Genomic DNA, 27,392 nt, shown 5'->3' on the forward strand with positions numbered 1-27,392 from the left:
AAACCAGGCTACAAATAGGACATGCCCACTTGATATAATAATTAGTTTAATATGAATCAACTTGAGGAAGTCAACACTTTAATTTCTGAAGAATGGTGCAGGAATAAATAACGCTTGAATGGTTCAATGGGTCTAGTTAAAAGAACAAAGAGTCCTTTATGTTACATTTATTTTTAAATAATAAAAGATGGGGGTATGAGAAATCTCAAACCAGATTTAAAATCTTTGCTTAAATGAAGTCTGCAAATCCCAGTTTAGACAACATTTTAAAAGCATTGTTAAACACAGGTCAACACATAGTAAAATCAGTGCTGTGTAAACATCCTTGATAGAAGGGATTTTAAAATTGAGATACCCACCTCCACTGGGAAAAAAATCTCAAATTTTTGGTTACTATTGTGTTTCCACAAAATTAAGGCATCCCCTGAAAATAAGCCCTCCTCCAAAAATCACCCCCCCAAATAATCTCTTCCCCAAAATAAACCCAACAAGCCCTCCCTGAAAATATTTAAATGCATGTGCAACTGGTCCCCACATCATCTTGCTCCATGTGCCCCCAAATAAGACCTCCCCCAAAATAAGGCCAAGCACTTATTTCAGAGTTAAAAAAAATAAGACGTGATCTTATTTTTGGGGAAACACGGTGTTCTCTTTATTTCTTAATAGATCTTAATATCCAGCAGATTTGTGCAGGAGCAATTGTTCTAGATAATATATTGATCCTAAGCCATACTGGAAGTCAAAGATACAAATACTCTGAATCTTGCTTTGAAGAGAACTACCAAGTTTAGTAGTTAAGGCTGGTGTCTTTAAAAAAAAGGCAGCACAGTCCTTTATTTGTCACAGTCCTTTATTTGCCTTTTGTGCATGGGCTGAGATTTGTAATCGTTTTGCAAAGCAGCCACATTAGAGTCATGCTCATTTATAAATCACAAGTCATCTGAAAAGCTTTTGGCCTTAGAGCCCAGCCAACCCTTTGGTTATTAACTGGATTATTTGTTCAGTTAACATTTAAATCATTTATACTCCCACTCCCACTTCACAAATAAAAGAATCCGGGTGTGGTAGTTTACAGATTGCTAACAGGAGGAACCCTAGAAAGCGGAAATGGAAAAAAGGAAGAAAAAAAAGAATGGAAACAAGAATGGTCCCTGAAAATAGAATGGCTTTGGTTGCTTAGATTTATTAAATTTATTTACATCTAAAAACATCATATAGAAATCAAAAATTATAAATCGTAAGCATAATAACACCTAACACATCTCAGCAAAAAAAGAGGGAACAAAACCACAGAGAGTACAAAAAGGAAAAAAAGGGGAAAAAAGAAAGAAAAAGAAAAAAGGACAGAGATTTGCTGTCTATATTGACAGCTCACCCTTTCTTGGTTTACCGTACGGTGCTAGATATCAATGGTTTGCATTCAGTTTTTATATAAGACCTATCTCATAAATACCATTTGTATTATCCCTTTTTTTAAAAATAATTTATCATACTTCTTTTACTTATCCTCCATCTTATTTCAAACATTTACTTATCTGGTTCCTTTACAATCTCATATCTATTAAACATACTGTAGTTTTGAAGCACAAGAGACACCTTTCCCCTCTAAAAGAGGGTGGAAATCTCAGTGCGTTTTATTCAACAAATGCAGCCATTTTTGCTGTCCTGAAGTCCCACTCCCACCTGCAGTGAGCTCCTGGCTATTGTGGGGTGGCAAAAATGCCTGTTTTTGCAAAAAACAGGCCGTTTTCCACCCATTTTTTTCACAAAAATGGGGTGGACAAGGGGGCTGAGGAGCTTGCAGAGAGCTCCTGGAGACTGGGGGATAGCAAAAAAGCCTTAATTTTTGTGAAAAAACAGGCAAAAAATGGCCCATTTTTCACTTTCTGTGAAGAAAGTTTGTTATTTACGTATTTATTTATTTATTTGATTTGATTATTTGTGTGCTGCCCCTCTCCGTAGACTCGGGGCGCTTCCCTGAACCCTTCGGAGTGCAAAAACACAGCACAACGGCAAACAGGAAGTGTATTTTTCCAAACTTCCGGTTTGTCCATTGGGTGATTTTTTTTGCCTGCTGGGCTTCAGGGAAGCTTCCCTCACAGAAAGTGAAAATTAAGCAAAGTACACAGAAATGACTGCAGGTCTGAACCTGACACTTACAGTTGTAGGAAATTATTCACTAGAATTTTAAAAAGCTTAAATCTATTTGTTATTCAGCTCAGTTTATTTTTCTCCTCTCCCTATAATCCTGCAGTTTAAGATAAACCACATACTACACCTGCTAAGTGTAGTTAGCCATACAATTCACCCCAATTATGAAGTAATTCTAACAGTAGAAAACTCAGTGCTTTTCTTTTTATCATCAAGCATAAAAACTCACCAGCATTTTCCAATTCTTAAGGCATGAATAAACACCATAAATCCATCCCTGGTAACACAATTTCACATGAATGAAAGCCATGAATCAATATGTATATTAATAAACACATGATGATTTGCCAGGTGAAACAGATATGAAGCAACAAGGTAACAGATATGAGGCAACCTGCTTAACAAATTAATCCTATTACAAAAAAGGGAGAAAATGAAGCAGATTTATTTATTGCGAATTAACAGGAGCAAGCTTATTTGCTGACATTTTGTTTGCATGGTATTTTTCTTGGCTTTGCTGGAAGAACAAATAAGACGACCTCTCTGTTTTGATTGCTTCTAAGACAACTTTTATGTATCAACTTAAACTGGTTCTGAATGGATACTTCAACAAAGTAGTCCACAACTTACTTCTTCATAAGCTAGAAAAAAGTGGGATGGACAGCTTCACCACCAGATGGATTCACAACTGGCTGACAAACTGTCCTAAACAGGTAGTCCTTAATGGGTCTACCTGGAGAGAAGTAAGCAATGGGGTGCCACAAGATTCTGTCTTAGTACTCTTCAGTATCTTCATAAACAACTTAGATGAGGGAATAGAAGGGGAATTTACCAAATTTGCAGATGATACTAATCTGGCGTGAATAGCTAACACTCTAGAACAGTGATGGTGAACCTTTCTTTCCTTGGGTGCAGAAAGAGCGTGGGCGTGCACAATTGCACATGCAAGAGTACCCACACCCATAATTTAATGCCTGGGGAGGATGAAAACAGCTTTCCCTGCCCCCCCCCCCGAGGCCTTCTGGAGGCCAAAAACGGTTTGGTTTCCAACTTCTGGTGAGCCCAGTAGGCTCGTGTTTCCCCCTCCCCAGGTTCCAAAGCTTCCCTGGAGCCAGGGGGAAGTAAAAATGCCCTCCCCCATTCCCCGGAGAGCCAAAAATGCTCTCCCAGAGCCTCTCTGAGCCAAAAATCAGCTGGCAGGCACACACATGCACATTGGAGCTGAGCTAGGGCAATGACTTGCGTGCCAGCAGATAGGGCTCCGCGTGCCACCTGTGGCATCCGTGCCATAGATTCATCATCACTGCTCTGGAAGATAGGCTCAAGATTCAGATGGATCTTGACAGACTTGAACACTGGGCCCTATCTAACAAAATGAAATTCAATGTAGAGAAAAGTAAAGTCCTACACTTAGGTAAGAAAAACCAAAAGTACATTAAACTGGGCGAAACCAGGCTTAATAACAGTGACTGAGAGGGATCTTGGAATCTTAATGGATAACCAGCTAAATATGAGCCATTAGTTCTTCAAAAAAAGCCAATGCAATCCTAAATTGCATTAACAGAGGGATACAATCAAGATCAAGTGAGGTACAAATACCAATCTATAAAGTGGTCTTTAGTAAGACCACATCTGGAGCATTGCATCCAGTTTTGATCACCACACTATAAAAAAGATGTTGAGACTCTAGAAAAAGTGCAGAGGAGAGCAACAAAGATGATTAGGGGATTGGAGATTAAAACATATGAAGATGGTTACAGGAACTAGACATGGGTAGTCTAGTGAAGAGAAGGACCAGGGAGACAGATAGCAATGTTCCAATATTTGAGGGTCTGCCACAGAAAGGAGAGGGTCAAACTATTTTCCAAATCACCTAAAGGCCAGACAAGGAATAATGGATGGAAACTGATCAAGGAGAGATTCAACCGAGAAATAAGAAGGAACTTTCTGACAGTGAGAACAAACAACCAATGGAACAGCTTGCTTTCAGAAGTTGTGGAAGCTTCATCACTTTAATCTTTCAAGAGGAAATTGGACTGCCATTTGTCAGAAATAGTGTAGGGTCTCCTGCTTGAGAGGGGGATTGGACTAGAGTCTTCGGAGAGGGGCGGCATACAAATCTAAATAATAATAATAATAATAATAATAATAATAATAATAATAATAATAATATATTATATATTAATATTATTATTATTTGACCTACAAAGTCCCTTCCAACTCTGTTAATCTTTTATCTGGATTCATGTTGTGAGCAGGGCCATGTGTTTGCTTATTCCTGACTACCTTTTCTACTTAATGTGCTTTTTCCAGGGGTTGGCAAATTAGTGCAACTCTTGTAAAAGTGTAAACTCCGCTCCTGGTCCCTTGTCCATGGTTGCACTGGATACAGCTAACAAGAAATGAAGTTCAAACCATCTGATCCTACCTACTACTGACCTAATTTATTTGACTTGTAGTTAGACTCAGGAATATAAGAGAATCAAATAATTCACAGCAGTCCAGCTTTTACAACTATTCATATTATAGCCACTCAGCACAAATACAGAATGTAGTACTTTTTCTATGTTTTATTGGAAAGTGCTAAGTGTTCATTCACAGGAGACTGACAACACTATACATGCACAGATATAAAAATAGTTTAGGTGGTTTTATGCATACATTGGCCAATCTAGGAATTTTAACAGGATGGATAAATATATACATATTAACAGCAATAATTAAAGAGGTCACATAGGATATGAAAGTAAGAAATAAGGAACACAGAAGATCAAATTGGCAATTACCCAAGGAGGATTATCATACACTTAACAACTTATTTGACACTTTTCCCTGCGATAACATACAAAATTAATTCTCAGTAGCTAGGAAATATATGCTTCATTTTGTATAGCAGAGGCTCCTGCACAAATACAATTTAATTTGCAAAGTTATAATATCTTGCATGGAAGTATAACAGTAGGGGCACTAAGGCTAACCAAAATTTGACAATTTAGAAGTGGGAAAAACACTGGAATGTTCTATTTCTTCTCAGTTTGACATAATCTAGAAGGGGAACAGAATGTTTTGGAGCTCTCTGGAATGTTCTGTTCCTGAATCACTAGAATGTTGTGTGTCCCTACTGGGTGACTCACATTATAAGAAACATAGGAAAATGTGAATGGCACTTAAAAACATTCAAGCCTGTCCCAAAGAGGCAATCTAATTTAGGACCATAGTCTTGTCAATTGTCTTCTCTTTCAGTTTCTCCGAAGTTTCTGAAAACCTTCGGCCATATATATTTTTCTCACTCCCAATATATGAATCCACAAGGTCCCTCACATCACTAGAAATAAGAATACAGAAAAAGGTTGAACATGTGAATTAGGTTGTTTTCAGACTAGCAAAAGGAAACACTGTTTTAAATAAACAAGGCTAGGTAAATAATGATTTGGAAAATAAAAGATTTGCTGCCAAAGTTATATATTTGGATTATACCTTGAAGTCTCAAAATATAATCTTATATTATCATCCATAATCTGCTGTTGTTTAAAACTGTTCTTAGAATTCAAATAGAATCAGACTAACAAAATAAATTCTATTTTTACCATAGATTCCGTTTTAATTAGGTTGTCTTAGTTTTGCTTTCCAAACTGGATAGCCTGGCCAACTTATAAATATATGAGCCTGGGTGGTGCAGCAGGTAGAGTGCTGTACTGCAAGCCAGTGAAGCTGACTATAGATCTGAAGGTCAGCGGTTCAAATCTCATCACCGGCTCAAGGTTGACTCAGCCTTCCATCCTTCCGAGGTGGGTAAAATGAGGACCCAGATTGTGAGGGCATTAGGCTGGCTCTGTTAAAAAGTGCTATTGCTAACATGCTGTAAGCCGCCCTGAGTCTAAGGAGAAGGGCGGTATAAAAATAAAATAAATAAATAAATAAATATAGATTTTTTAAAAAAACAGTTCTGTAAAAATTGGTTCTACAGACCTTCAAGGGGAAGGATGGATTACTTATTTGGTACAATTAAATTTCCTCTGTACAGGAAAAGATGGAGTGAGTTCCCTGGTGTGCTTCATCATGAGTTTAGCAATCTTGACAAAATTAACTGCTCCTTAAGGAGCAGCTTTTATCAGAAGGCTAAACCAGTTTTCTCTTTCTGCCTCAGGGAGCAGAATCAATTAAGTGGCTTCCATATGTTCTAAGTCAGGGGTGTCAAACTTGTGATGTCACATTGTCATCACGTGACCCCCCCCCCCATTTCACTAAACCAGGAGTGAACATGCCCAGCATATGACACATTTGGCCCCTGGGCTGCGAGTTTGACACCCATGTTCTAAGTGTTATTGACAATGAGGGAAGGAACAAAAATCTTCTACATGCTTGGAAAGAACTCACTACCAGACTCACTACCAGACTCTGTGGTATCATCCCCTAATCCCCAAAACTTTACCCTTAGACTATCCACTATTGACCTCTCCCAATTCCTAAGAGGTCAGTAAGGGGCCTGCATAAGTGCACCAGAGTGCCTTCCGTCCCCTGTCCTAATGCAGCGTTTCCCAACCGGTGTGCCGTGGCACACTAGTGTGCCGCGAGACACGGTCAGGTGTGCCGTGAAGCGCCTAGGGAAGCTCCAGCTGGGCGGGGCGCTGCCGGTGCCGACCTGGAGCTCCCGCTCGCAGCTGTCCCCCGGCTCCTGCTCGATGCCGCAGTTTTGGGCGCTCTCCTGCTGGGCCCCAAAGAAGGAAGGCAGGAAGAAGGAGAGCTTCATTCTTCGCGCCTTTTTCCCGCCTTCCTTCTTTGGGGCCCAGCAGGAGAGCGCCAGAAACCGCGGCATCAGGCAGGAGCCGGGGAACAGCTGCGAGTGGGAGCCCCAAGACGGAGGCACCGGCAGCGCCCCGCCCAGCTGGAGCTTCCCTGGCGTCGGCGGCAAGTGTCCTTTGTGGCCCGGCGGGAGGGCACTGGCGGTGGGAGTGGGGTGGTGGGGTGGTGGCTGCAGCGGCCGCAGGCAGTCGCGGGGAGATGGCGGCGGCAAGAGGGAGCTCCAGGCGGCGGCGAGAGGGAGCTCTCTCTCTCTCTCTCAGCTGACTGCAAGCGGGAGCCCTGACGGTGGCGGTTGGACATGCTGCTGGACGTCGTACATGTTGGTGCTGCGGGCCTGGCATATACGGTGTCCAGCAGCATGTCCAGCTGCCGCCATCAGGGCTCCCGCTTGCAGTCAGCTGAGAGAGAGAGAGAAAAAAAGAGAGACATATAAGAGAGGCAGAGAGAGAGAGAAAGAAAGAGAGACATAGCAAGAGAGACAGAGAAAGAGAGACAGAGCAAGAAAGAGAGACAGCAAGAGAGGCAGAGAAAGAGAGATAGAGAAAGAGAGAGAGAAAGAGAGACATAGAAAGAGAGGCAGAGAGAGAGAAAAAGAAAGAGAGACATAGCAAGAGAAAAAGAGAGACTTAGCAAGAGAGGCAGAGAGAGAGAGAAAGAGAAAGAAAGAGAGACATAGCAAGAGAGACAGAGAGAGAGAAAGAGAGAGAAAGAGAGATAGCAAGAGAGGCAAAGAGAAAGAAAGAGACATATAGCAAGAGACAGTAAAAGAAAGAGAGAGAGCAAGAAAGAGAGAAAAAAGCAAGAAAGAGATAGCAAGAGAGAGAGAGAGAGAGCAAGGGAGAGAGAAAGATATAGAGGAAGGGAAGGAGGGAGAGAGAAAGAGAGCAAAAAAGAGAGGAAGAAAGAAAGAGGGATGGAGAGAAAGAAGGGAAGGAAGGAAAAGAAAGAGGGAGAAATAGAGCAAAAGGGAGGAAGAGAGGTTTTTTTTGTCCAAACTTTTCTTTAGCCCGCCCCTCCCCTTCAATGTTCCCCAGGATTTTGAAAATATGAATAATGTGCCGCGGCTCAAAAAAGGTTGGGAAACACTGTCCTAATGTATATAAATATTATTATATCTCTGTATACCACCAATACGTACCTGACAAAAAAATCCTGACCATAAAAAACAAAAAACAGCACTGGAGAGAGGGGAAAGATCTTGTATGTTGGCAAGTGGGAGATATACGATAGGATGAGGTGGGGTGGGATGAGAGAAGTAGAGAAAGAAAAGTATGTTTTGAATGTCTGACCCTAAAGAACTGTAGAATAAAAAGAAAGCTTATGTTCATATCCCATCTTTATTTTGTATTGAAGTGGTAGAGTAGGGTTTTTGGAACCTGACAACTTTAATAGATACAGTATGGACTCCAACTTCCAGAATTCCAAACCTCTTAAAGTTGCTAAGTTCCAAAAAACTCTGCCCTAGGGCAAAATAATGGGATTTTTTTATTAAAAAAAGTGACATCGCTTTCCCTTTTTGTGAAAACAGCCATTTTATGATGGCATTTTTTTTTAAAAAAAAGCAACACTGTAACATGATAAAAAGACCAACCCCATTTCTTTGAAATATACTCTAGTTTCTCTTTTATTCTATAATTGCACTAGCGGCATTATTGAGTTTTTACAGAGACAAATAAAGCAAGAAACCTTCCAATCTCAATAAAATCAGTTAAGGAAGCCCAAATTCGAAAAAAACTTGTAAAGAATGAGAAATCACCAAACATTATTAGGCCTTTTTGGAAGTAAGCCCCATTGTTTAGCAATATTTGCAATTCTTTGCTGAATTTTACTAAAATCCAGTCTTTATTAGTTTTCTTACTAAGTGCCTTGAGGGCATCCAGCCTTTTGCTCTTTTGAATCCATTGAATATGGCCATAAGTAACCTCTGCACATCTAACAATGTACTTCAGTATGATTTCTATTAGCAATAATATCAAAGCAATCTATTGGCGTTTACAATTCAGATAATTCCATTACCTGGAAATAGACATAGGTTTATATAGAGATGAAAAAGAACCAACTTTCGCTTCTGTATTTCCTTCACTAAAAGAGAAATAAAAAAGAAATAATTGTCAAAAAAACCCCCACCACCCCTCCATTACTGGGTAATAATTTTATTATGAGCAATAGAATGACATAAAGAAATGTGCAAACATTTGACTTTTCTGGAATGTCTTAGAAGGCCTGGTGTTCAGAAATAAATGAATGAATGAATGAATGAATGAATGAATGAATGAATGAATGAATGTATTGATTGATTGATTGGATTTGTATGCCGCCCCTCTCCGAAGACTCGGGGCGGCTAACAACAGTGACAAAAAACAGAATGTAAAAATCCAATACTACAACAGCTAAAAACCCTTGTTATAAAAACCAATCATACATACAAACATACCATGCATAAATTGTAGAAGCCTAGGGGGAAAGATTATCTTAATTCCCCCATGCCTGATGGCAGAGGTGGGTTTTGAGGAGCTTACGAAAGGCAAGGAGGGTGGGGGCTATTCTAATCTCTGGGGGGAGTTGATTCCAGAGGGTCGGGGCCACCACAGAGAAGGTTCTTCCCCTGGGCTCCGCCAACCAACATTGTTTAGTTGACGGGACCCGGAGAAGGCCCACTCTGTGGGACCTAACTGGTCGCTGGGATTCATGCGGCAGAAGGCGGTCCCTGAGATAAACTGGCCCGGTGCCATGAAGGGCTTTATAGGTCATAACCAACACTTTGAATTGTGACCGGAAACTGATCGGCAACCAATGCAGACTAATAAGTGCAGAGATGGGACAAAGAATGATGGACCAGTCTTCTTTCTCAACTCTGCCTGTAGGGAACATCCCTGCATGAAAAAGCTTGTCGCCAATATGTTTTATTAGTGTGAATGTGGCTTAAATGAAATGAATTATATATCTGACAGCAAGCTCTCCAGAACTAAAGCACTGGCAATTTATGGTGGCACAGTGTAGCAGTTTGGGCACAACGGTTGGTTGCCTGGAACACACTTTTAAGGGACTTAGTTGTCTTGAGACTTAAGAACAGAAAAAATTAATCAAGCTTAGATAATAAATATTTATCAGTCAGCATTATAAAGCTTATTGCTTTGGCACAAAAATCCAAGCAAGGTTGGGTTGAACACAGGGAAAGTGGCAACATTTCCCCCCCCAAATAACTATTATTTAGGAACAAAAAATGCCTTTCCCCAACTCCAGACTGTAACTCAAGGAAAGGTTGGTTAAATATTTTATTTCCTTGCTATTAATCAGTGCTACAAAAACCACACTTCTGAGTTTGAATCTATTGTGTACCTAACCCTATCAGATTTTGTGCTTAAGGGCAAAACCATCCATAAATAGTTATGGACTATTCCTAAGGTTCACTAAACACTTAAACCACTCTTTCTCTCATACAAAAGCTATCCATTCATAATATTCCACCCCTGCATTTCCTGTTCAGAACAACTGCATGTTGCCTGCAATCCACATTTTAAGGTCTAGGGCATAGGTTTTCCATGACATTTCAGTGGACACAGACATACCTTCCCTCTTTTGATTTATTCTCTTCTACTAAGAAGTCAATCTGTGGAAATTCAGCTTTTATCATCTGCGGTGTAAGGAAGACGGCAGCCTCTCCTTCAATCGCTCTAAAATTTAAGTTGTCGATTATTTTACTTTTCAAGTTGTCTGATGGCAAATCTTGTGAGCTTTTATATGCGCCCACACATAAACACCTGCTTATGTTAAATCCCAGTGCTTGATACGTAATAGAATTATTCGGAATGAATAGTGGCGAGAAAACTTACTCGTCCACCATATTTTCCTTGTCTTCTTGTGGTAACCCATGCAAAATTGGAGGCACAACATCTGGAAGCACGTAGGGGTTGAAAGGATCAATGCTGCAGAAAGTAGAATCATATTGAGAAGTTAAGGGAAGCAGGTGGTAAGGACAATTGAAATTAACCTTTTAGCTGGCTCTTCCAGTTGTATTGGGACTACACATCTCCTAATCCATAGAAGCATTGCATTCTAATACAAGGGTTTCAGGTTGAATATGGATGAACTACAGCACTGATGTCATTTTCCTGGCTTTGATCCCTACATCTTTTTTTTTCCAAAATAAAAAAATAAATAAATGAAGCATGTTATCTTATTCTAAGTCAATACCAAGCAATTAAAAAGTTTTTAAAAAAATGCATTACAACAAACAAGAACCACATTCCTTACAGGATCTTTCCTACTTGTAGTCCTTGACTTATCTATCACAATTTAACCCAAAATTTATCTTGTTAAGTGAGACATTTGTTAAGTGAGTTTTGCCCCATTTTACAACCTTTCTTGCCACAGTTGTTAAGTGAATCACTGCAACTGATAAGTTAATGATTTGGTTATTAAGTGAAACTGGCTTTCACCGTTGATTTTGCTGATCAGAAGGCTCAATCACGCGACCTTGGGACACAACAATGGTCATGTAGATATGAACCAGTTGTCAAGCATCTGAATTTTGATCCCATGATCATGTGATCATGCTACAAAGGTCCTAAGTGTGAAAACTGATCAAAAGTCACTTTTTTCAATGCTGTTGTAACTTTGCATGGTTGTTAAATTGAGGGCTACATGCAGTAATGGGCAGCCAAAATTTTTACTGCCACACTGTGGGTATGGCTTATTTTGTGGGTGTGGCTTGATGGTCATGTGACTGGGTAGGAGTGGCTTGCCGGCCATGTGACCAGGTGGGAGTGGTTTGAACGATCATCATCGTTCAAGTAAACTGTTAAGTCCTTGACTTACAACCTCACCAGTTTCGCTCTCTGGGGTGACAATTTGCTTCGCGTTTCCCGCGCTCTCCTTCCTGGGTTGCACCCTGTCTCAGGCTCGATAGCTAGGCGAAAGGGTGCCAATCAGCTGTTGAGAAAAGAGGGGGGAGGAAATGGTCCCCCTGAAACACCTGTTGGTGCTAGTCTCCCTGCCGCTTTCTGAGGAAGAGGAGGAGGATGGGAGGGGGAGATGGTCAGCTAAAGCTGGGCACACAGCTTCATTTCTGCCAGTGGAACTGTGTTCCACCCCATCCTACCTGCTGCCCACCCCTGGCTATGTGTATACCACTACTCTTCCGTGCTTTACTTCTGTTTCCTCTTAACGATCTAGAATGTATGGTGTCTGACATCACACATTGCTAAGCTCAGGTTTGTTTTAATTATGGCCTGTGGAATAAGCCACACTTGTTCACTCACTGTATTAAGTCTTCAATCATTTTGCCATTTTGCTGAGAAGCAAAGTATAACATTTCTGGTTTCTGAAAACCATTCCCAATGCCTTACACTTTAACTATGCTTGATTTTCTATTAAAAATGCCTAGTATAAGCAAACTAAGTAAACTCCAGGAATTGTACCTATAGCTAAATATGAGCCATGCACTAAATGATCAGCAATAATAATTGTTTTCAACTGACTTTAGCAGACAACTTTAAGAACCTAAAAAGCTGAAGAGTAGGATACTAAAAGTATTCCACTTAATCAACTTATATAATGTGTTTTGAAGCAGTATTATTTATAGCAGAGGTATCAGCTTAATCCTCTCTTGATATTTTTGACTTTAACCAAACCTATAAAATATGACCAATTTTGGGGGGTGGGTGGGTGGGGAATATAGGGGATCTAAAACACCCAGAAGGCATTTTTCTTCAAGAAAAACAGCCTGTAAAAATCCAGAAATTTGGGGAAAAGGCTTTCCACTGCTTCTTACAAAGTCAAATACTTCCAAACATTTTCTATTATGTTTCTGAAACTCTCTTTACCATTTTAGCAGTATTCCAAATGAAAAAGGACCACTTTGGTCTGGCGAGTGAAGATGCTTTTAATGAGAATGATAATTATTCTTACCAAAACGGCATTGCCATGCTACTCAGAGGCAGTGTGCCCGATAGGGTTGAATTGATAACTGGTGGGAACTTTCTCCAGTTAGTCACACCACGAATCACTTCCTGAAATGACCAGAAACGTGTTAGGAAAAGCTATCCACTATCCCTGTCAGCTGTTAAAACTTCCAGTGACAAGTTTTACCCTATGATGAAGAAACCTCTTTTGTGTAACTGTAGTGCCGTTTGGAAATTTATTGCAATTTGGAAATTTTGGAGCAGGGCAAATGTGATATTCCATGTTGGTTTCTGCATAGGGCAAGGGTAGCTTGAGTTCAAGCAGTCCTGGACAAGGATTCTGAAAAACAAAGAGGAGAAACATTGAGGCAAGAAAAACCTTTGGGCCAACTGGGGGGAGGACTTGACAAGTAATTGTGGAACAGAAAGAAAGAAAAATTTACAGTTATCTTGCATAGCTTTTACTGCCATCAAAAAGAAAACATACAGTGATCCCTTGCCACTTCGCGGTTCGCCTTTCGCGGACTCGGTGTATTGCGGGTTTTTATAAAATATTAATGGAAAAAATATATTGCAAATTTTCGCTACTTCGCGGGTTTTCTGCGGAACTCGATCTGAGACGCTACTGGCCTACATGAGATTGTAAATTATACACGATTGGTTGATTGATGGAGAAGTGACCAACCAGAGAGTGCTGCTTTGTATCCCAGAGCTTGATTGGCTCAGTATAGTAGTGCGTTTACTTTTCATCTGTGCGCAGCTTCCCCATCTCATAGTCTGCTCCTATATTCGGCCATTTCACGTGGAGCATCATTTCATCGCATAGGTTTAGGAATTCAAAACATTTTACAGTAAGTGTAAAGGTACAATACATGCACAGAACAGTGTGCGAATGGTTATTAAGGGAATGGGAAAGGTTTATGTAGCATAAAAGTGTGGGGGAAAGCTTTTAAAGCCTTAAAATAGTGTATAAATACTTAAATAAATATAGCGTCCCTACTTCGCGGATTTTCCTTTATTGCGAGTAGTCCTGGAATGTAACACCCACGATAAATGAGGGATCACTGTATTAGCATATAAAACCAAGTCACACAGGATGACATGCTGATTCTGTTAAGAAAGACTATTAACCTAGCAATTCTGAACGTTGTGATTAGTGATTCGATATTTTTGACTGAGTTCATTCACCATAGCAAAATACAGCTGCTCCTTTTCTACTGTGGGAAAGTAGCCTCTTTAGGCTGAATCTTAGTGGACTATGCAAACCTCACCAATGATGCTCAAATAAATCATGCTATTAAACTTTTATAGTTGGAAGTTGCATTTTAAAAAAGGCTTCCATCCAAGGGACAAATGAAAATTGGCTGCTGATGGAGAGACATCCTTGGAGTGAAAACGGCTAAAATACAACTGTTCTAAAATTATGTAGCAACAATTTTATCTATGTGCATTCCTCATCCTTTGTTGGTTCCTTACTCTGTCTGTTTTACTCACAAAAATTTGAACTGGATAATGGTTTGGAGGGTGAAGCAAAGCTTCAGGGGCTTTCAGGTTTAAGAGGGAAGTGTCCAATTCCTCAGCCTGGGCAACTGAGGGTTCTTCTTTAGAGGCAGATATTAGTGGAATCAGCTCTCTCTGAAAAAAAAAAGGCCGAAAATTAATTCATGGACATAGCATGACCAAAACAACAGACCCAGAAAAGAAAAGTAAAACACAGAACAGACTAATTACCTCTGCGCCTGACTTCAGAGTTTGAGAATACTTTGGAACCTTGTAACAAGTGGCTGCATGATGTACACAGAATGGTTGGTATGCCATGCTACTGAAATGCTGGGGTACCTTGAGATAAAAGAAAACAAAACAAAAACAGATAGCCCTGAAAATCAAATGAATGAACCAAATTAAATTTGAAAAGCACCTGGCTGTTCATGATTCACACACCCCGCATATAACTTGCTACAAAAGATCTCTTGGTACAAGGAAAAGTGTTGTGCCATGGATGCCCTGTGCTTTGAATCTGAAGCAGCAAAGATCCTTCATAGGCACATGTGGGCATCCATGCCTCTCTTGTTGGGCTCCTTCAAGAGGTTGCATCTCTTCCTGGACTCACAGAAGCTGTACAGTCCCAAAAATGTACAGGTGGTCCACAACTTACAATAGTACATTTGGTAACCATTCCATATTGCAATGGCACTCAAAAAAAGTGAGTTGGAACTGTATGTCACACTTAACGGCCCCACACATCCCCATGGTCATATAATCAAAACTCAAGTCAATGAGGAAGCCAGATTCACTTAACGACCGTGTTACTAACTTAACAGTGGCAAGAAAGGTCGTAAAATGGGGCAAAACTCCCTTAACAAATGTCTCACTTAAGAACAGAAATGATGGGCTTGATTGTAGTTGTACACTGAGGACTGCCTGTGTGCATTTGAACTAAGGGGTACTGATAGGGTGAGAGAAGATCCTTGGGAGTAGGTACAAAAGCACTCTTGGACCCTCCTTACTGATAGGTGGCATGGTTACAGTGGGAGCCCAGCAGGGGCAGTTTCTTTAACTGGCTATATTCAGAACTGCCTATATTCTGCTCCTCTAAAATTCCAACCCCCCCAATTAAAAATGAACTTACTGTCATCTCGGGCTGCAATTGAAATCCTACATACTTGGAGATGCCAAATTGGGCACAGCCACTAAACTACTGCTTGCACAGAATGCATTAATTTGACTACCAAACATGATTCGATCAATTGCAGCTAACCTTTAGATCATAAAAGTGGTGGAGCTGTTTGATTTTCACTGAAATAGACTTATGAGGAACTATGCCCAAAACTTCTGGTGCCTGGAGGGAGAAAATAAAAAGAAGCAACAAATCAAGTTGTTATGTGGATTTGCAAAATCAAAACCAAACCAATCCCCAAAACTTTAAAAGTTAGCATTGTATCAGCAAAATCTTGATTTCCATTTTTTAAAAAATTCTTCCAACTTGACCCTTGGAAAAGTAAGCTACTGAAGGGAGCAAGCGTCAGAGATTCATTTTTCCTTCCTCACTTCCTATTCTATTTCTTCTTCCGTGATAAAAATGTCTATTTTTCACCACCATTCCCTTGACTCTGTTTCAATATACCCCAACCCTTTACATTCTATGTATAGTTTGTTTGGTAATAGGGGCTATAGGTTTTTTTTAATTTTTTTTTTTTTTGTTATTTGGTTGCTAGCTACCCAGAGAATATATTTTAATATGGATGGCCATATATATTTTCTAAATAAATAAATTTATGAGAACATTTGGTGAATCAGTTTTAACTTGAATAGCCATATTGGTTCATGGAAAGGAAATAAAAAATCCAACAACTGTTTTAGGATAATACCTTTAACATCTAAAAGTACAATTGTGAAAAATTAAGAGAATTGAGATTTAGTGCTCATAATGTTCACAAACTTGTTTTGACAGCTTCATTGATGTTGGTTCTATATAGATTGGTGACTTCAGAAAAAAGAGGGTTCAAAAAGGATTCATAGGGATTGCATTGTTGATATCCTCCTGGTGGTACTTACCAGTTCATCAGCCCATTGTGGAGGATTGTAAGTAGGGAATTCAAATGGCTGTATTCGAGCTGCAATCATGGCAAAAGGCATTCTCTTCTCCTCTTCGTTTATGGCAGCTGTGCTGGATGTTTTAAAACTGCTGCATTCTGCCACATGGAGACAGACATGGACAAATGCTAAGATCTGAAGAAACATTGGATGGGTGACAGATGCATTCTGGTGCTTCATCTAGTCATTTACCTTTTGATTCCAAAGATGAGGAAGAAGAGGACAAGCTGTATCTTTTCACTTTTTCCTTGTGCTCTATCATTTGATTTTTATGTGTCAAATGGGACAACCTATTTACCCATCTTCTATGGCTTCAATAATTGTGAGTTATGGCCCAGCAACAAAGAACTGGGGAAATGCAGAACAATGAAAAAAACTGGGCCCACTTGACAATGGAAATTGCCTTCATGGAAATGTTTTTCTAATTACTTACATCTAATAAATTCCATGTTTTCATCACACATTTTACACATTGTGGCGGTAAATATTTTAATTGGCCTGTACTTGTAAAACAGTGTTTCTCAGTTATTTTCTGTTGTGCACTCCCTTGGAAGAAGTAAACATTTCGTGTGCCCCCAACTCTTCACAGGGACGATTGTTTGAAATATTCAGCACGTTTTTGTTGAAAAAACTCAAGCGGCTTATCAGTATGATTGGGGTGTAGTGTGTTTAAGTGACGCCTTAATTTATTTGGCTTTATGCTGTCCGCTGCCAACATTTTTAGACATGGTAAATATACCATGTCTTTCCTTATCTCCCACCATAGTCACAGTGAAACCAAGCACTACATACGCTTCATCACATTTCCTTATCGTAGCTTTCACGAGACGTACATTTGTCACATTATCTCCATCTCTCTCCTCCTTTCTTTTCATCCCTGTGAAATATTTTTCCACAGTGTCTCTTAAGGGTTTGTTATATGCACTTCATATCTCTTACTCTGTGCTGTGTGCTATTGTTTGGTGAAAAATCCTCTACCCCCTGTGGCAAAAAAGCATGTTCCCTAGGGTCATGCACCCCCCAGGGGGCCCACTCCACTATTAGAGAAACACTGTGTAAAAGAAGCAAAAACTGGCAGTAGTTTGTAATTCTGAGAGTTACCTGTTATCAATCTCTTCTCTTCCTCTTCTTGTTCTTTGTACTTCTTAAATACGTTATGAAGCAAATTTATCACTTTATCTAGCCGAATCTGAATCAGGACCTATAACAATGATTAAAACCTATTCAGTGGGGTTTTTTAGTAATTCTGTAAAGTGTTCTTTGAGTGGTCTATCTTTGAGATATGTTCAGCTAGGTGCCATCAGTCGACTAAAAAGTGAGGCTCAGCTTTTCTCTATTAAAAATATAAATGTTTATAGAACATAAATGTTTATAGAACAATCTTGAAAACAGTTAAACAAATAATTCTTTGGCATATGTTTTTAAACTAAAGCACAATAAATAAACACTGAGATATCACAACAATATATATTGGAGACAACAGGCCAAAATACTGTTTTTAACTTTTTGCAAACAAGTCAAAAATTGCAAAATGTTCCTGAAATTATATAAAATAACTGAAAGATGATGGATGATCACCAATGCATTATTGTAATTACTCAGAACTTGGTGGCTACAACTCCCAGAATCCTCAGTAATCCTGGTATTTAGCTATGTAGGCTATGACTGTGGAAGCTGCAGGTCTCAAATATCTGGAAAGTAGCATAACGGGGAATAATAGACTAAACACATTGGGAGTAAATAGATTGCAGTGCATACCTCGGCTTATCCTAGCTGTAACTGAACACCCAAATTTCTAAAAATAATCTTTCAAAATTATAGGAACAAAAGGTTTAAAGGAACACAAAACTTTCCATAGTAAATATTCTGATACTCATTACTAGACAATGACTAGTTGTAATTTGTCAAATTAAACATGATATGAAGCCAGTTAAGCTTCATAACCATGATATCTAGATTTGAGCCAATTAAAAAGCAAAAAGTGCAGGGGGGCGTTTTTATTATCATCACTTATTTATTTGGAGAAATTAACTATCTCATATTAATTTCGCCAAATAGTTACCTCAAAAGGTACGGTAGTGCTGTATTGAAAAGAGTAAACATAACAACTGCAATAGCGAATTAAAACTAGTTAATAGCATGAATTTATTGAAATACAATTTGATCAGCAGAATAGTATGACCCATGGGGAGAAAATAAATATAATGTCTTGTTAAAATCAAGAATTGAATTACTGCATTTTATTTATTTATTTTATTATTTATTTATTACATAGATTTGTATGCCGCCCCTCTCCGAAGACTCGGGGCGGCTCACAACACGTGGAAACAAATCATAAATAATCTGACAATTTAAAATATTAAAGATTTAAAAAAGACCCCATATACTAACAGACATACACACAAGCATACCATATATAAATTAAACATGCCCAGGGGAAGATGTTTCAGTTCCCCCATGCCTGACGGCAAAGGTGGGTTTTAAGGAGTTTACGGAAGGCAGGAAGAGTAGGGGCAGTTCTAATCTCCAGGGGGAGTTGGTTCCAGAGGGCCGGTGCCGCCACAGAGAAGGCTCTTCCCCTGGGGCCCGCCAACCGACATTGTTTAGTTGACGGGACCCGGAGAAGGCCCACTCTGTGGGACCTAATCGGTCGCTGGGATTCATGCGGCAGGAGGCGGTCTCGGAGATATTCTGGTCCAATGCCATGAAGGGCTTTAAAGGTCATAACCAATACTTTGAATTGTGACCGGAAACTGATCGGCAGCCAATGCAGACTGCGGAGTGATGGTGAAACATGGGCATACCTAGGTAAGCCCATGACTGCTCTCGCAGCTGCATTCTGCACAATCTGAAGTTTCCGAACACTTTTCAAAGGTAGCCCCATGTAGAGAGCATTACAGTAGTCGAACCTCGAGGTGATGAGGGCATGAGTGACTGTGAGCAATGAGTCCCGGTCTAGATAGGGCCGCAACTGGTGCACCAGGTGAACCTGGGCAAACGCCCCCCTCGCCACAGCTGAGAGATGTTTTTCTAATGTGAGCTGTGGATCGAGGAGGACGCCCAAGTTGCGGACCCTCTCTGAGGGGGTCAATAATTCCCCCCCCAATAATATCCTTCGATAATAAGATATTATTCTTTGGAGTGCACAAAACAGTATTAATACTGGCTAAACAGAGATGATACATTTCAAATTATTTCAATTTAGCAGAGCATTTTCTTATTGAAAATTGAGACATATTTTTCTAAACTTAGAAGATTTATCAGTCGATATTTTAAAAAAATTAGAGCCAAGTGTTGCGAATATTAAAGGTTATAATAGCTTTATAATATATATTGGAATTTCTTCATTTTAATGCTTAGACTTTTTTATTTTAATCAGATCTTAGAACTTTTCATACTGGAGCAAAATACAAAGGATGATGTTTCTATTTTATGAAAAATAAATCATAGAGAATATTTACACGATCCTATTATATGTTCTAAAAAGTGTGTGGGGGGGGGGAAACAGACCTCCACAGAGTTTAGCCCAAAGGAAATTACAAATATAGACTCTACCCTTTCCATTTCAACTAAATGGAAAGTATTTCTGGGAAAAATACACAACTCTATTCATGCACGTAAACACTGTGAATCTACAATAGCGCAGAGGTGGGTTCCTACCAGTTCTAAATGGTTCTTTAGAACCGTTAGTAAATTGCCAATGATGACACAGAGCCACTTCTTGGATTTTGTTTCTGTGCATGCGCAGAAGCGATTTTTTCATTGCTGCAGGGGGCACACACGTGTGAAACGCATGTGCGCACCCGGCACCACCCAGCGCAACCGAACTGGCAGCAAAATGAACCGGAACACACCCCTGCAATAGCTCCAATAAGTACAATTTTAAAAAGCGCTCATCTCTTAGGCAAATTGATCAGGTACCACCGTATATCTATAGGATCAGAAAAAGTCTGTGCAAAAATGAATAAGTATATCTGCAGCTGGTATCTGCATATGCGTATTTACCTGCAGCAATTTTGTTTCAGTACCTTTCGTGCAGCTTGTTGGAATCGCTGTTGAATTCTGTGCTTGTGATACCAAGGATTATTAAGCAGAAGGTCAAAAGTCGGCTGAAATTGGGGACTCTATTGGCAGACAAGAGAAGAAAGTTGCAGCCACATAAATGCTCAGAGTTTGGAATTTTAAACAGTGATACTACCAAATTAATGTACTACATTTAATTTAACAATGGAAGATTAGTCAGGAATCCTGAACTTTGTATCTGCCCAAAATTGGTAAGCAGTAAGCAGTACAAAAGTAGGGAAGAACCCTGAAGCTTGCACCAGTTCCTTAAAGGTAAAAAGGTCAAGGTTTTCCTCGCACATATATGCTGGTCGTTCCCATGAACATACATGCTAGTCATGCTCATCTCCATTTCAAAGCCGAAGAGCCAGGGCTGTCTGATGAGGTCTCTGTGGTCCTGTGAGCAGCATGACTAGGTGCCAAAGGCGCATGGAACGCTGTTACCTTCCCACCAAGGTGGTCCCTATTTTTCTATTTGCATTTTTACATGCTTTCGAACTGCTAGGTTGACAGATGTTCCTTGAGCAAACCAGTTCCTTAAGCAGTACCTATTAATAACTACAGGTAGTTCTCGGGTTACAACCATTCACTTAGTGACTGTTTGAAGTTACAACAGCACTGGGAAAAAAGTGACTGATGAACGTTTTTCACATTTGCGACTGTTGGTAGCATACCCACCGTCATCTTGTCAAAATGCTTGGCAACTGGCATGTATTTATGACAGCTGCAGTGTCCAAAGGTTATGTGGTTAGGACCACATTATTTACGGGACTGCTTTTTGTCTCACACGTCCCAGCAACTGATTAGATCGCACAGAGTGGGCCTTCTCCGGGTCCCATCAGCCAAACAATATTAATTGGCGGAACCTTGGGGAAAAGCCTTCTCTGTGGCAGCTCCGGTCCTCTGGAATCAACTTCCCCCAGAGATTCACACTGTCCCCACTCTCCTGGCCTTGGAAAAGACTCTAAAATGTGGCTTTGCCGGTAGGCCCTGGGCTGTTGAGCGACAACACTCTGCTCCGACCAGCAGTATGAATGATAGATGGATGAATGTATTTTAATATTGGGGTTTTAAATTTTAAATTTGGTCTTTATTGTTGTATGCCACCCTGAGTCTATCAGAAGAAGGGTGGCTTATAAATCTAAATGAATGAATGAATGAATGAATGAATGAATGAATGAATGAATGAATGAATGAAGATAAAAAGAAACAAAGAAACAAAGAAATAAATGTGATCCCCTTTTGCAACAAGCAAAGTCAACGAGGAAGCTTAACTTTGCTATGAACTTAACCACAGCGATGATTCACTTAACAATCATGCTAAGAAAGGTCATAAAATGGGGCAAAATGCACTCAAATGTCTTGCTTAGCAATGGAAATTGCTAAGCTTAGCAATGAAAATTTTGGGCTCGATCATGGTCGGAAATCAAGAACCGCCTATAAATGGGTTTATCTTTGAAGATCTAAACTCTGTGTTCTTCAACCTGCTTCCTCCCAGATGTTTTAAGCTTCAGCTCCCCTGAATTTGGCCATGTTAGGTGGGGATTGTGATGAGTTAAATATCCAGCCCATCTAGAGGCAGGTGGCTAAAGAAGTTTATTAAAAGTAAAATTAAAGAATTTTAAAAAAAATCTAATCTAAATCATATTCAAAGATTTATGATGGCAACATAGTTTTTTTCTTTTTTTTAACCAACTTCATATGAATTAAATCTAGGAGACTTCTGCTAAACCTGGTATCTTCCACCTGATCCCTGTGCAATACTAATCTAATTGTGTTAAGATATTCATGAATTGGGAGAGCTGATGGTAACAAGGTCAGCCAATGAATAGGCATTGCAACTAAGTCAGCCAATGGGAGCTAATCACTTCTGAGTCTGTGCAGAGAATCAAAACTGAATGCTTAAGATTAAAGCTGGGTGTGGCTCAGTCCACTCTGCTCTCTGCCCACTCTGTACTCTCTGTGTTTATCTGCTCTGGTGAAATGAAACTAACTCTCCTGTTTTTGTTTACTTGTAACTACGTTGAAGAAGAATCTATATTGGTATTGTAAAATTTACTTCATCTTTATTCTGCTATATAAAGAAGTTAATGAATCCCGTTGAATCAGTCATCTGTGTGTGCTTCTGGAAATTGATTTTTCTGCAACAAACGCTAACGAATTCTCAGTTGTGCAACTCCAAACATCTAGACCTTCCCGCCGATTAATATTCTGACAAGAGTGCAAGACAATGGAAATAAACATTTACTGGTATACTTTAATTTTAAAAGTATGATTGCATCTACTTTTAACTCTATTTAAACCTTTTAACCCTTTTTAACAAAACCGTACCTCACTGATGTGTCGGACGATACGTCTCAGCAATATTTCAATATGCTTTCTTTCAAACTCCTTTTCCAGAATGGGGACTCTTCTTTTAATCTAGTTTGGACCATAAAGAAATGAATAAAAGACATCAATCAAAAGCATTGTGTTTAGTAATATAAGCAGAGCTGATTAGCAAAATGTTGCATACCAAATATATGTATCTTATCCACACGGTTCCTACTATTAGCATCCACACACAAACTGCTGTGAACATAGAGCAGGAATAGACATACAACCTGCCAGATGTTTTAGACTATAGTTTATGTATTTGCAATTATCATATTGGTTGGAGCTAGAAGTCTAAAACATCTAGATGGTCCAAGTCTCTTAATTCTCATGACAGATTAGGACTGTTTTCAGACACAAAGCTCCAAATATTGTGCCATCGTTGCTTTCCTCCAAAATTGAAAATTTAATTGTAATGTTATAGCTCCCAGGAATCTAATGAGATCTATATATGGAAAAAAACAGTTGCCTTTTGAAAGAGGGGAAGCCATGACCTGGATGACTGAGAGTTGTCAACAGACATTTATATATGACTGTTTAAGCTAACTCAAAATGTTTCTTCTCAGAACTATTTGAAAAATTCACTTATGACCTGTCCTCAACGTTACATCTGTCACACCACCCACCTGGTCCTATGATCAACAATTCAGGTACTTGTCAACTAGCTTGCCTTTAAAATGGTTGCAATGTCTTGTGGTCACATGATCATGGTCTTCCCAGTAAGGTTCCAACAAGCAAACTCAATCGGGGAAGTCTGATTTGCTTATCGACCATGAGATTCACTTAACAACCATGGTAAAAAAAAATGCCGCTAAAATTGACTCTGGTCATGTGACTTTACAACTGCACCAATGTATGATGGAAATTCCCATCCCAGTTGTGGACTACCTGTATCTAACAGAGATAGATATTGACAAAAGAGGGATTTTAATTAGAAGAATTAAAAGAAAAAAGTAATTGCAGATGATATGTGGATTCCTTAGATAATTTTATACAGCTGAAAGCAATCTTAATTCGAAGATCTTCAACCTATTCAGAATAAAATCCAGCTATATTCAGTGAGATTCCTTTCAGAATCATAAGATAAGGCCTGCAGGGATAATAATCAAAGCCCTGCAGCAAGCTACACTTGAAGATGAGAAGGTGATTTGGAATCTTCATGGAAGCTCAAATAAGGTCCACTGACACTTTCTTAAAGGCTGATCACGTGCCATCTTTGACGTTGGCTCTTAGTTAAGCAGCACCTTTCCCTGGTTTTATGCCATCGTAATCCAACAAAGCCAAGCAATTTTCTACTTTCAGACTGGATTGCTGCACAGCCCTAATAATCATTTCAAAGCGCTTGGGAAGGGATTATAATTTTAACACCATCTATCCGGTTTCACATTCCTGCTGTTCATTAAAAAATACCTCTTTCAAGGAAAATTGACTGGGAGTACAGAGTTATGTTTTGGAAAAAGTAAATTGAGAGAAGATGTGAGAGACGATGGAACTCACAAAATTGTAATAAAGAATAGAAATTAAAAAAAACACAAAGGGTTGGAAAGCGACAGATCTCTGGTTTCACAGAAGAGCTCATATTCTTCTATGGCAGTGTTTCCCAACCTTGGCAACTTGAAGATATTTGGACTTCAACTCCTAGGAATTCTGGGAGTTGAAGTCCAGATATCTTCAAGTTGCCAAGGTTGGGAAACACTGTTCTATGGGACAGGACACCATCCAAGTGCATATACCAAATGAAAATGAAGGACTCCGAAAGAAATAAAGCAGTAGTGTTATCTTTGGATCCAAAGGGATTGTCCAGCAGACTCTCCCCATTTCTCTTCTGCTTGCTTGCCTTTTCTTTTGACATTGCATGTGAACTCTGGAGTTAGGAAAATAAACCAATTTTTAAAATAAGAATAAGATATACAAAAGATTATGGCAACAAGAATGATGTCTGCTGTGTTTCAAAATAAGACCCCATCTTTTTTAATCTAAAAAATTATTCTACCCTCCTGATATTTCCCAGAATATATGAAGCCAGAGTTCCAAAGCTGTGTCTTTTCTGAAGGCAAATGGACTTTTTTAGTGTTTTCTTGGGAAATGTTTTGCTTTTCATCCAAGAAGCTTTTTCAGCTCCTGAAGCAAAAGAAAACAACAAGAAAGTCCAGTTGTCTTTTTTTTTGGGGGGGGGGGGGGAAGGGGGGGAATCAACTTTGGGACAACCATGACCCGGATTATTTAGAATAGCCATAGATATATAAAGCCAGGGATTATTTTTATATTCTATAACTCTACTCACCTTGTAAATTTCTTCTTCCTTCACTCGATCTTCAAGGATTTGCTTCTGAAGAGTTGGACATATTGGATCTTTACCTAAATGAACTTGCCTATGTTTTAAATTCAAAAAAGAGTTTTGTTATAAAAAAAAAATCCATTTTTTTCCATTTGAAGAAAAATAAACGTAATATAAAAATGACTTGTAGATTACCCTGTCACTTCACTACACACATCAAATTAATCAATCATATTAATGCACATTACTGACAGTGAGGTGACAGGATATATAACAATATTCTAGTGTTGAACATTTTAAAAATCCACCTATTTTAGTCAAAGAAATGAGCTTCTTCTTAAGTCACACAATTTTAAAATGCTTGGCTGACTTTCGCTTCATAGGGTTTTTACAAATTTAAAACTGTGGGACTGGTAATTAATAATAGATAAGCCAGCTCAAATATCCTAATGGCTAATTCATACATATGTAAAATCATGGCTTGTTTCAACTCTGGTAATTAAACATCACAATGGCTAGATTCACAGAGCGCAGTAAACCACAAATAATGGTTTGAAAGTAATAAATTAGGTTAACATACAGTATTATACTTTGCCAGGATTTGGTTTTACATTTTTTAATGTCTTAAATGCCGCAACCCCTTAATACAGTTCCTCATGTTGTGGGGACACCCAACCATAAGTCTAGTGCCAATTCTCCCAACAGAGCTTTAAACTGATTGGCAGGAAAGTTACAGGGACATCCCCACTGTAAAAGTCTGATTGGTCGGATTATAAAAATATGTTCCTAGGCACCAGAATAGAAGCTTTAGTTCCTAACACTATGGGAAATTTATCTTTTCCCATGGTCTTAGGCAACCCCTGTGAAACAGTCGTTCGACCCCCAAAGAGATCCTGATTCCCAGGTTGAGAACCACTGTCTTAGCATTGGTTTAATCTAGTCAATGGATTGTATCCATTGGTGGCTTGTAACGATGCTTCTCTTCATGTTAAAGCAATCAATCAATCAATCAATCAATCAAATGGTCAAGCAATGCACTTTATTATTTATTATTCTTCCTTATTACTTCTACTTTTCCACATTATTCTAAAACCTCTATCAAGCCTCTTTATTACCATTGGATGTATGTGTTATTACACCTAGAGTTAATACAAGGCCACCAACAGATTTTAAAATCTTTCTTCCCACTTTTGTTGGTATCTGCAGCTTACCTACAATGAAAAAAACTAACCACAATTTCTGGAAAAGTAATAACTGCAATCAGATACAAACTGAGAAATGATAATTATGTAACTTTTATTGCAAAACCTCTTTTGTTAATATCCTAAGTGGCAAAATGATTTGATTGAAAGAGTTACAGTATTTTAATTTCCTGCCTGTTTGATATGAAGTGTGCCATCACTCACCACTTAAGTTGATTAATTTCCTCTTCTTGTACATCCTGCTTGACTTTTAGTTGAAAAACAGCTTCTTTTACCTGCCGTGTTTTAGTTCCTCCATCACCTTGAGCTCCTAGGACTGCATAACACAGAAATAAAAAACTGTAAATCAAGATATTAAAAGGGCACTGAATTACTTGATTCAGGGTAGCATTAAGCATATTTCCCATTATTAAATATCTGACAGAAGAAGATTATTATTGAGAAATTGCAAGATTTCAAAACACTGCACTGATATCAGGAGCATCCTAAAATAATTAACTTAATAATTATTAAATTATTATCATTAACTACATTTTATATGACTTCCTACATGATACACACACACACACAAACACACACACAAAGAATAAATGCTAATTTATTATATACATGATAAATTTGTGGAGTCCTTGGTAAAATAAATTTAAACTGTATATACGGTAATATGGCAGGATAAAATCTAATATTATGTATAATAAGAACACACGTTGGAATTGACAAAAATCACTGTCAGTTAATTGCAAAAGGCAGCTTACATATTTTCCGGAGTATAAGGAGCACCCTTTTCCTCCCTAAAAGAGGCTGAAAATTTGGGTGTACCTTATACTACAAATGTAGCTGTTTTGCTTTTTTCCCAGCCCTAAGTAGGTGCTAATGATCTTCCTAGCTTCCTACTCCCTCCAAAGGTTTTTTTCCCCCTAAGTCTTTGCAGGCTTTTCATTCCTACTCCTTCTGAAAAGGCTTTTTCAGCCCTAAAGCAGTGCCGATAATTTTCCTGGCTTAGAGCATTTATTTTTATTCCTACTC

General features: G+C 39.0%; 1 protein-coding gene across 3 annotated transcripts in view; it reads right to left on the reverse strand.

Moving 5' to 3' along the window:
* Positions 1 to 4,706: 4,706 nt before the first annotated feature.
* The window catches only part of CFAP221 (cilia and flagella associated protein 221), a 41,257-nt gene continuing 18,571 nt past the window's right edge, over positions 4,707 to 27,392 (reverse strand). For 2 of the 3 annotated variants that reach the window (XM_070730803.1, XM_070730811.1), the window contains exons 11-25: positions 26,571 to 26,682; positions 25,171 to 25,258; positions 22,845 to 22,934; positions 20,480 to 20,575; positions 17,553 to 17,652; positions 16,413 to 16,549; positions 15,616 to 15,696; positions 14,589 to 14,696; positions 14,352 to 14,492; positions 13,045 to 13,197; positions 12,865 to 12,965; positions 10,788 to 10,880; positions 10,524 to 10,628; positions 8,971 to 9,036; positions 4,707 to 5,476 (exon numbers count right to left, since the gene is read on the reverse strand). In XM_070730803.1, the coding sequence (XP_070586904.1) occupies positions 5,353 to 5,476; positions 8,971 to 9,036; positions 10,524 to 10,628; positions 10,788 to 10,880; positions 12,865 to 12,965; positions 13,045 to 13,197; positions 14,352 to 14,492; positions 14,589 to 14,696; positions 15,616 to 15,696; positions 16,413 to 16,549; positions 17,553 to 17,652; positions 20,480 to 20,575; positions 22,845 to 22,934; positions 25,171 to 25,258; positions 26,571 to 26,682 (1,595 nt within the window). In that variant the 3' untranslated portion in view covers positions 4,707 to 5,352. Of the gene's footprint in view, positions 5,477 to 8,970; positions 9,037 to 10,523; positions 10,629 to 10,787; positions 10,881 to 11,780; positions 11,887 to 12,864; positions 12,966 to 13,044; positions 13,198 to 14,351; positions 14,493 to 14,588; positions 14,697 to 15,615; positions 15,697 to 16,412; positions 16,550 to 17,552; positions 17,653 to 20,479; positions 20,576 to 22,844; positions 22,935 to 25,170; positions 25,259 to 26,570; positions 26,683 to 27,392 lie in introns of all 3 variants that reach the window. The other variant, XR_011557098.1, reaches the window with a different exon arrangement.

The sequence above is a fragment of the Erythrolamprus reginae genome, chromosome 1 (genome assembly GCF_031021105.1).
Source record: "Erythrolamprus reginae isolate rEryReg1 chromosome 1, rEryReg1.hap1, whole genome shotgun sequence".
Classification (NCBI taxonomy): Eukaryota; Metazoa; Chordata; class Lepidosauria; order Squamata; family Dipsadidae; genus Erythrolamprus; species Erythrolamprus reginae.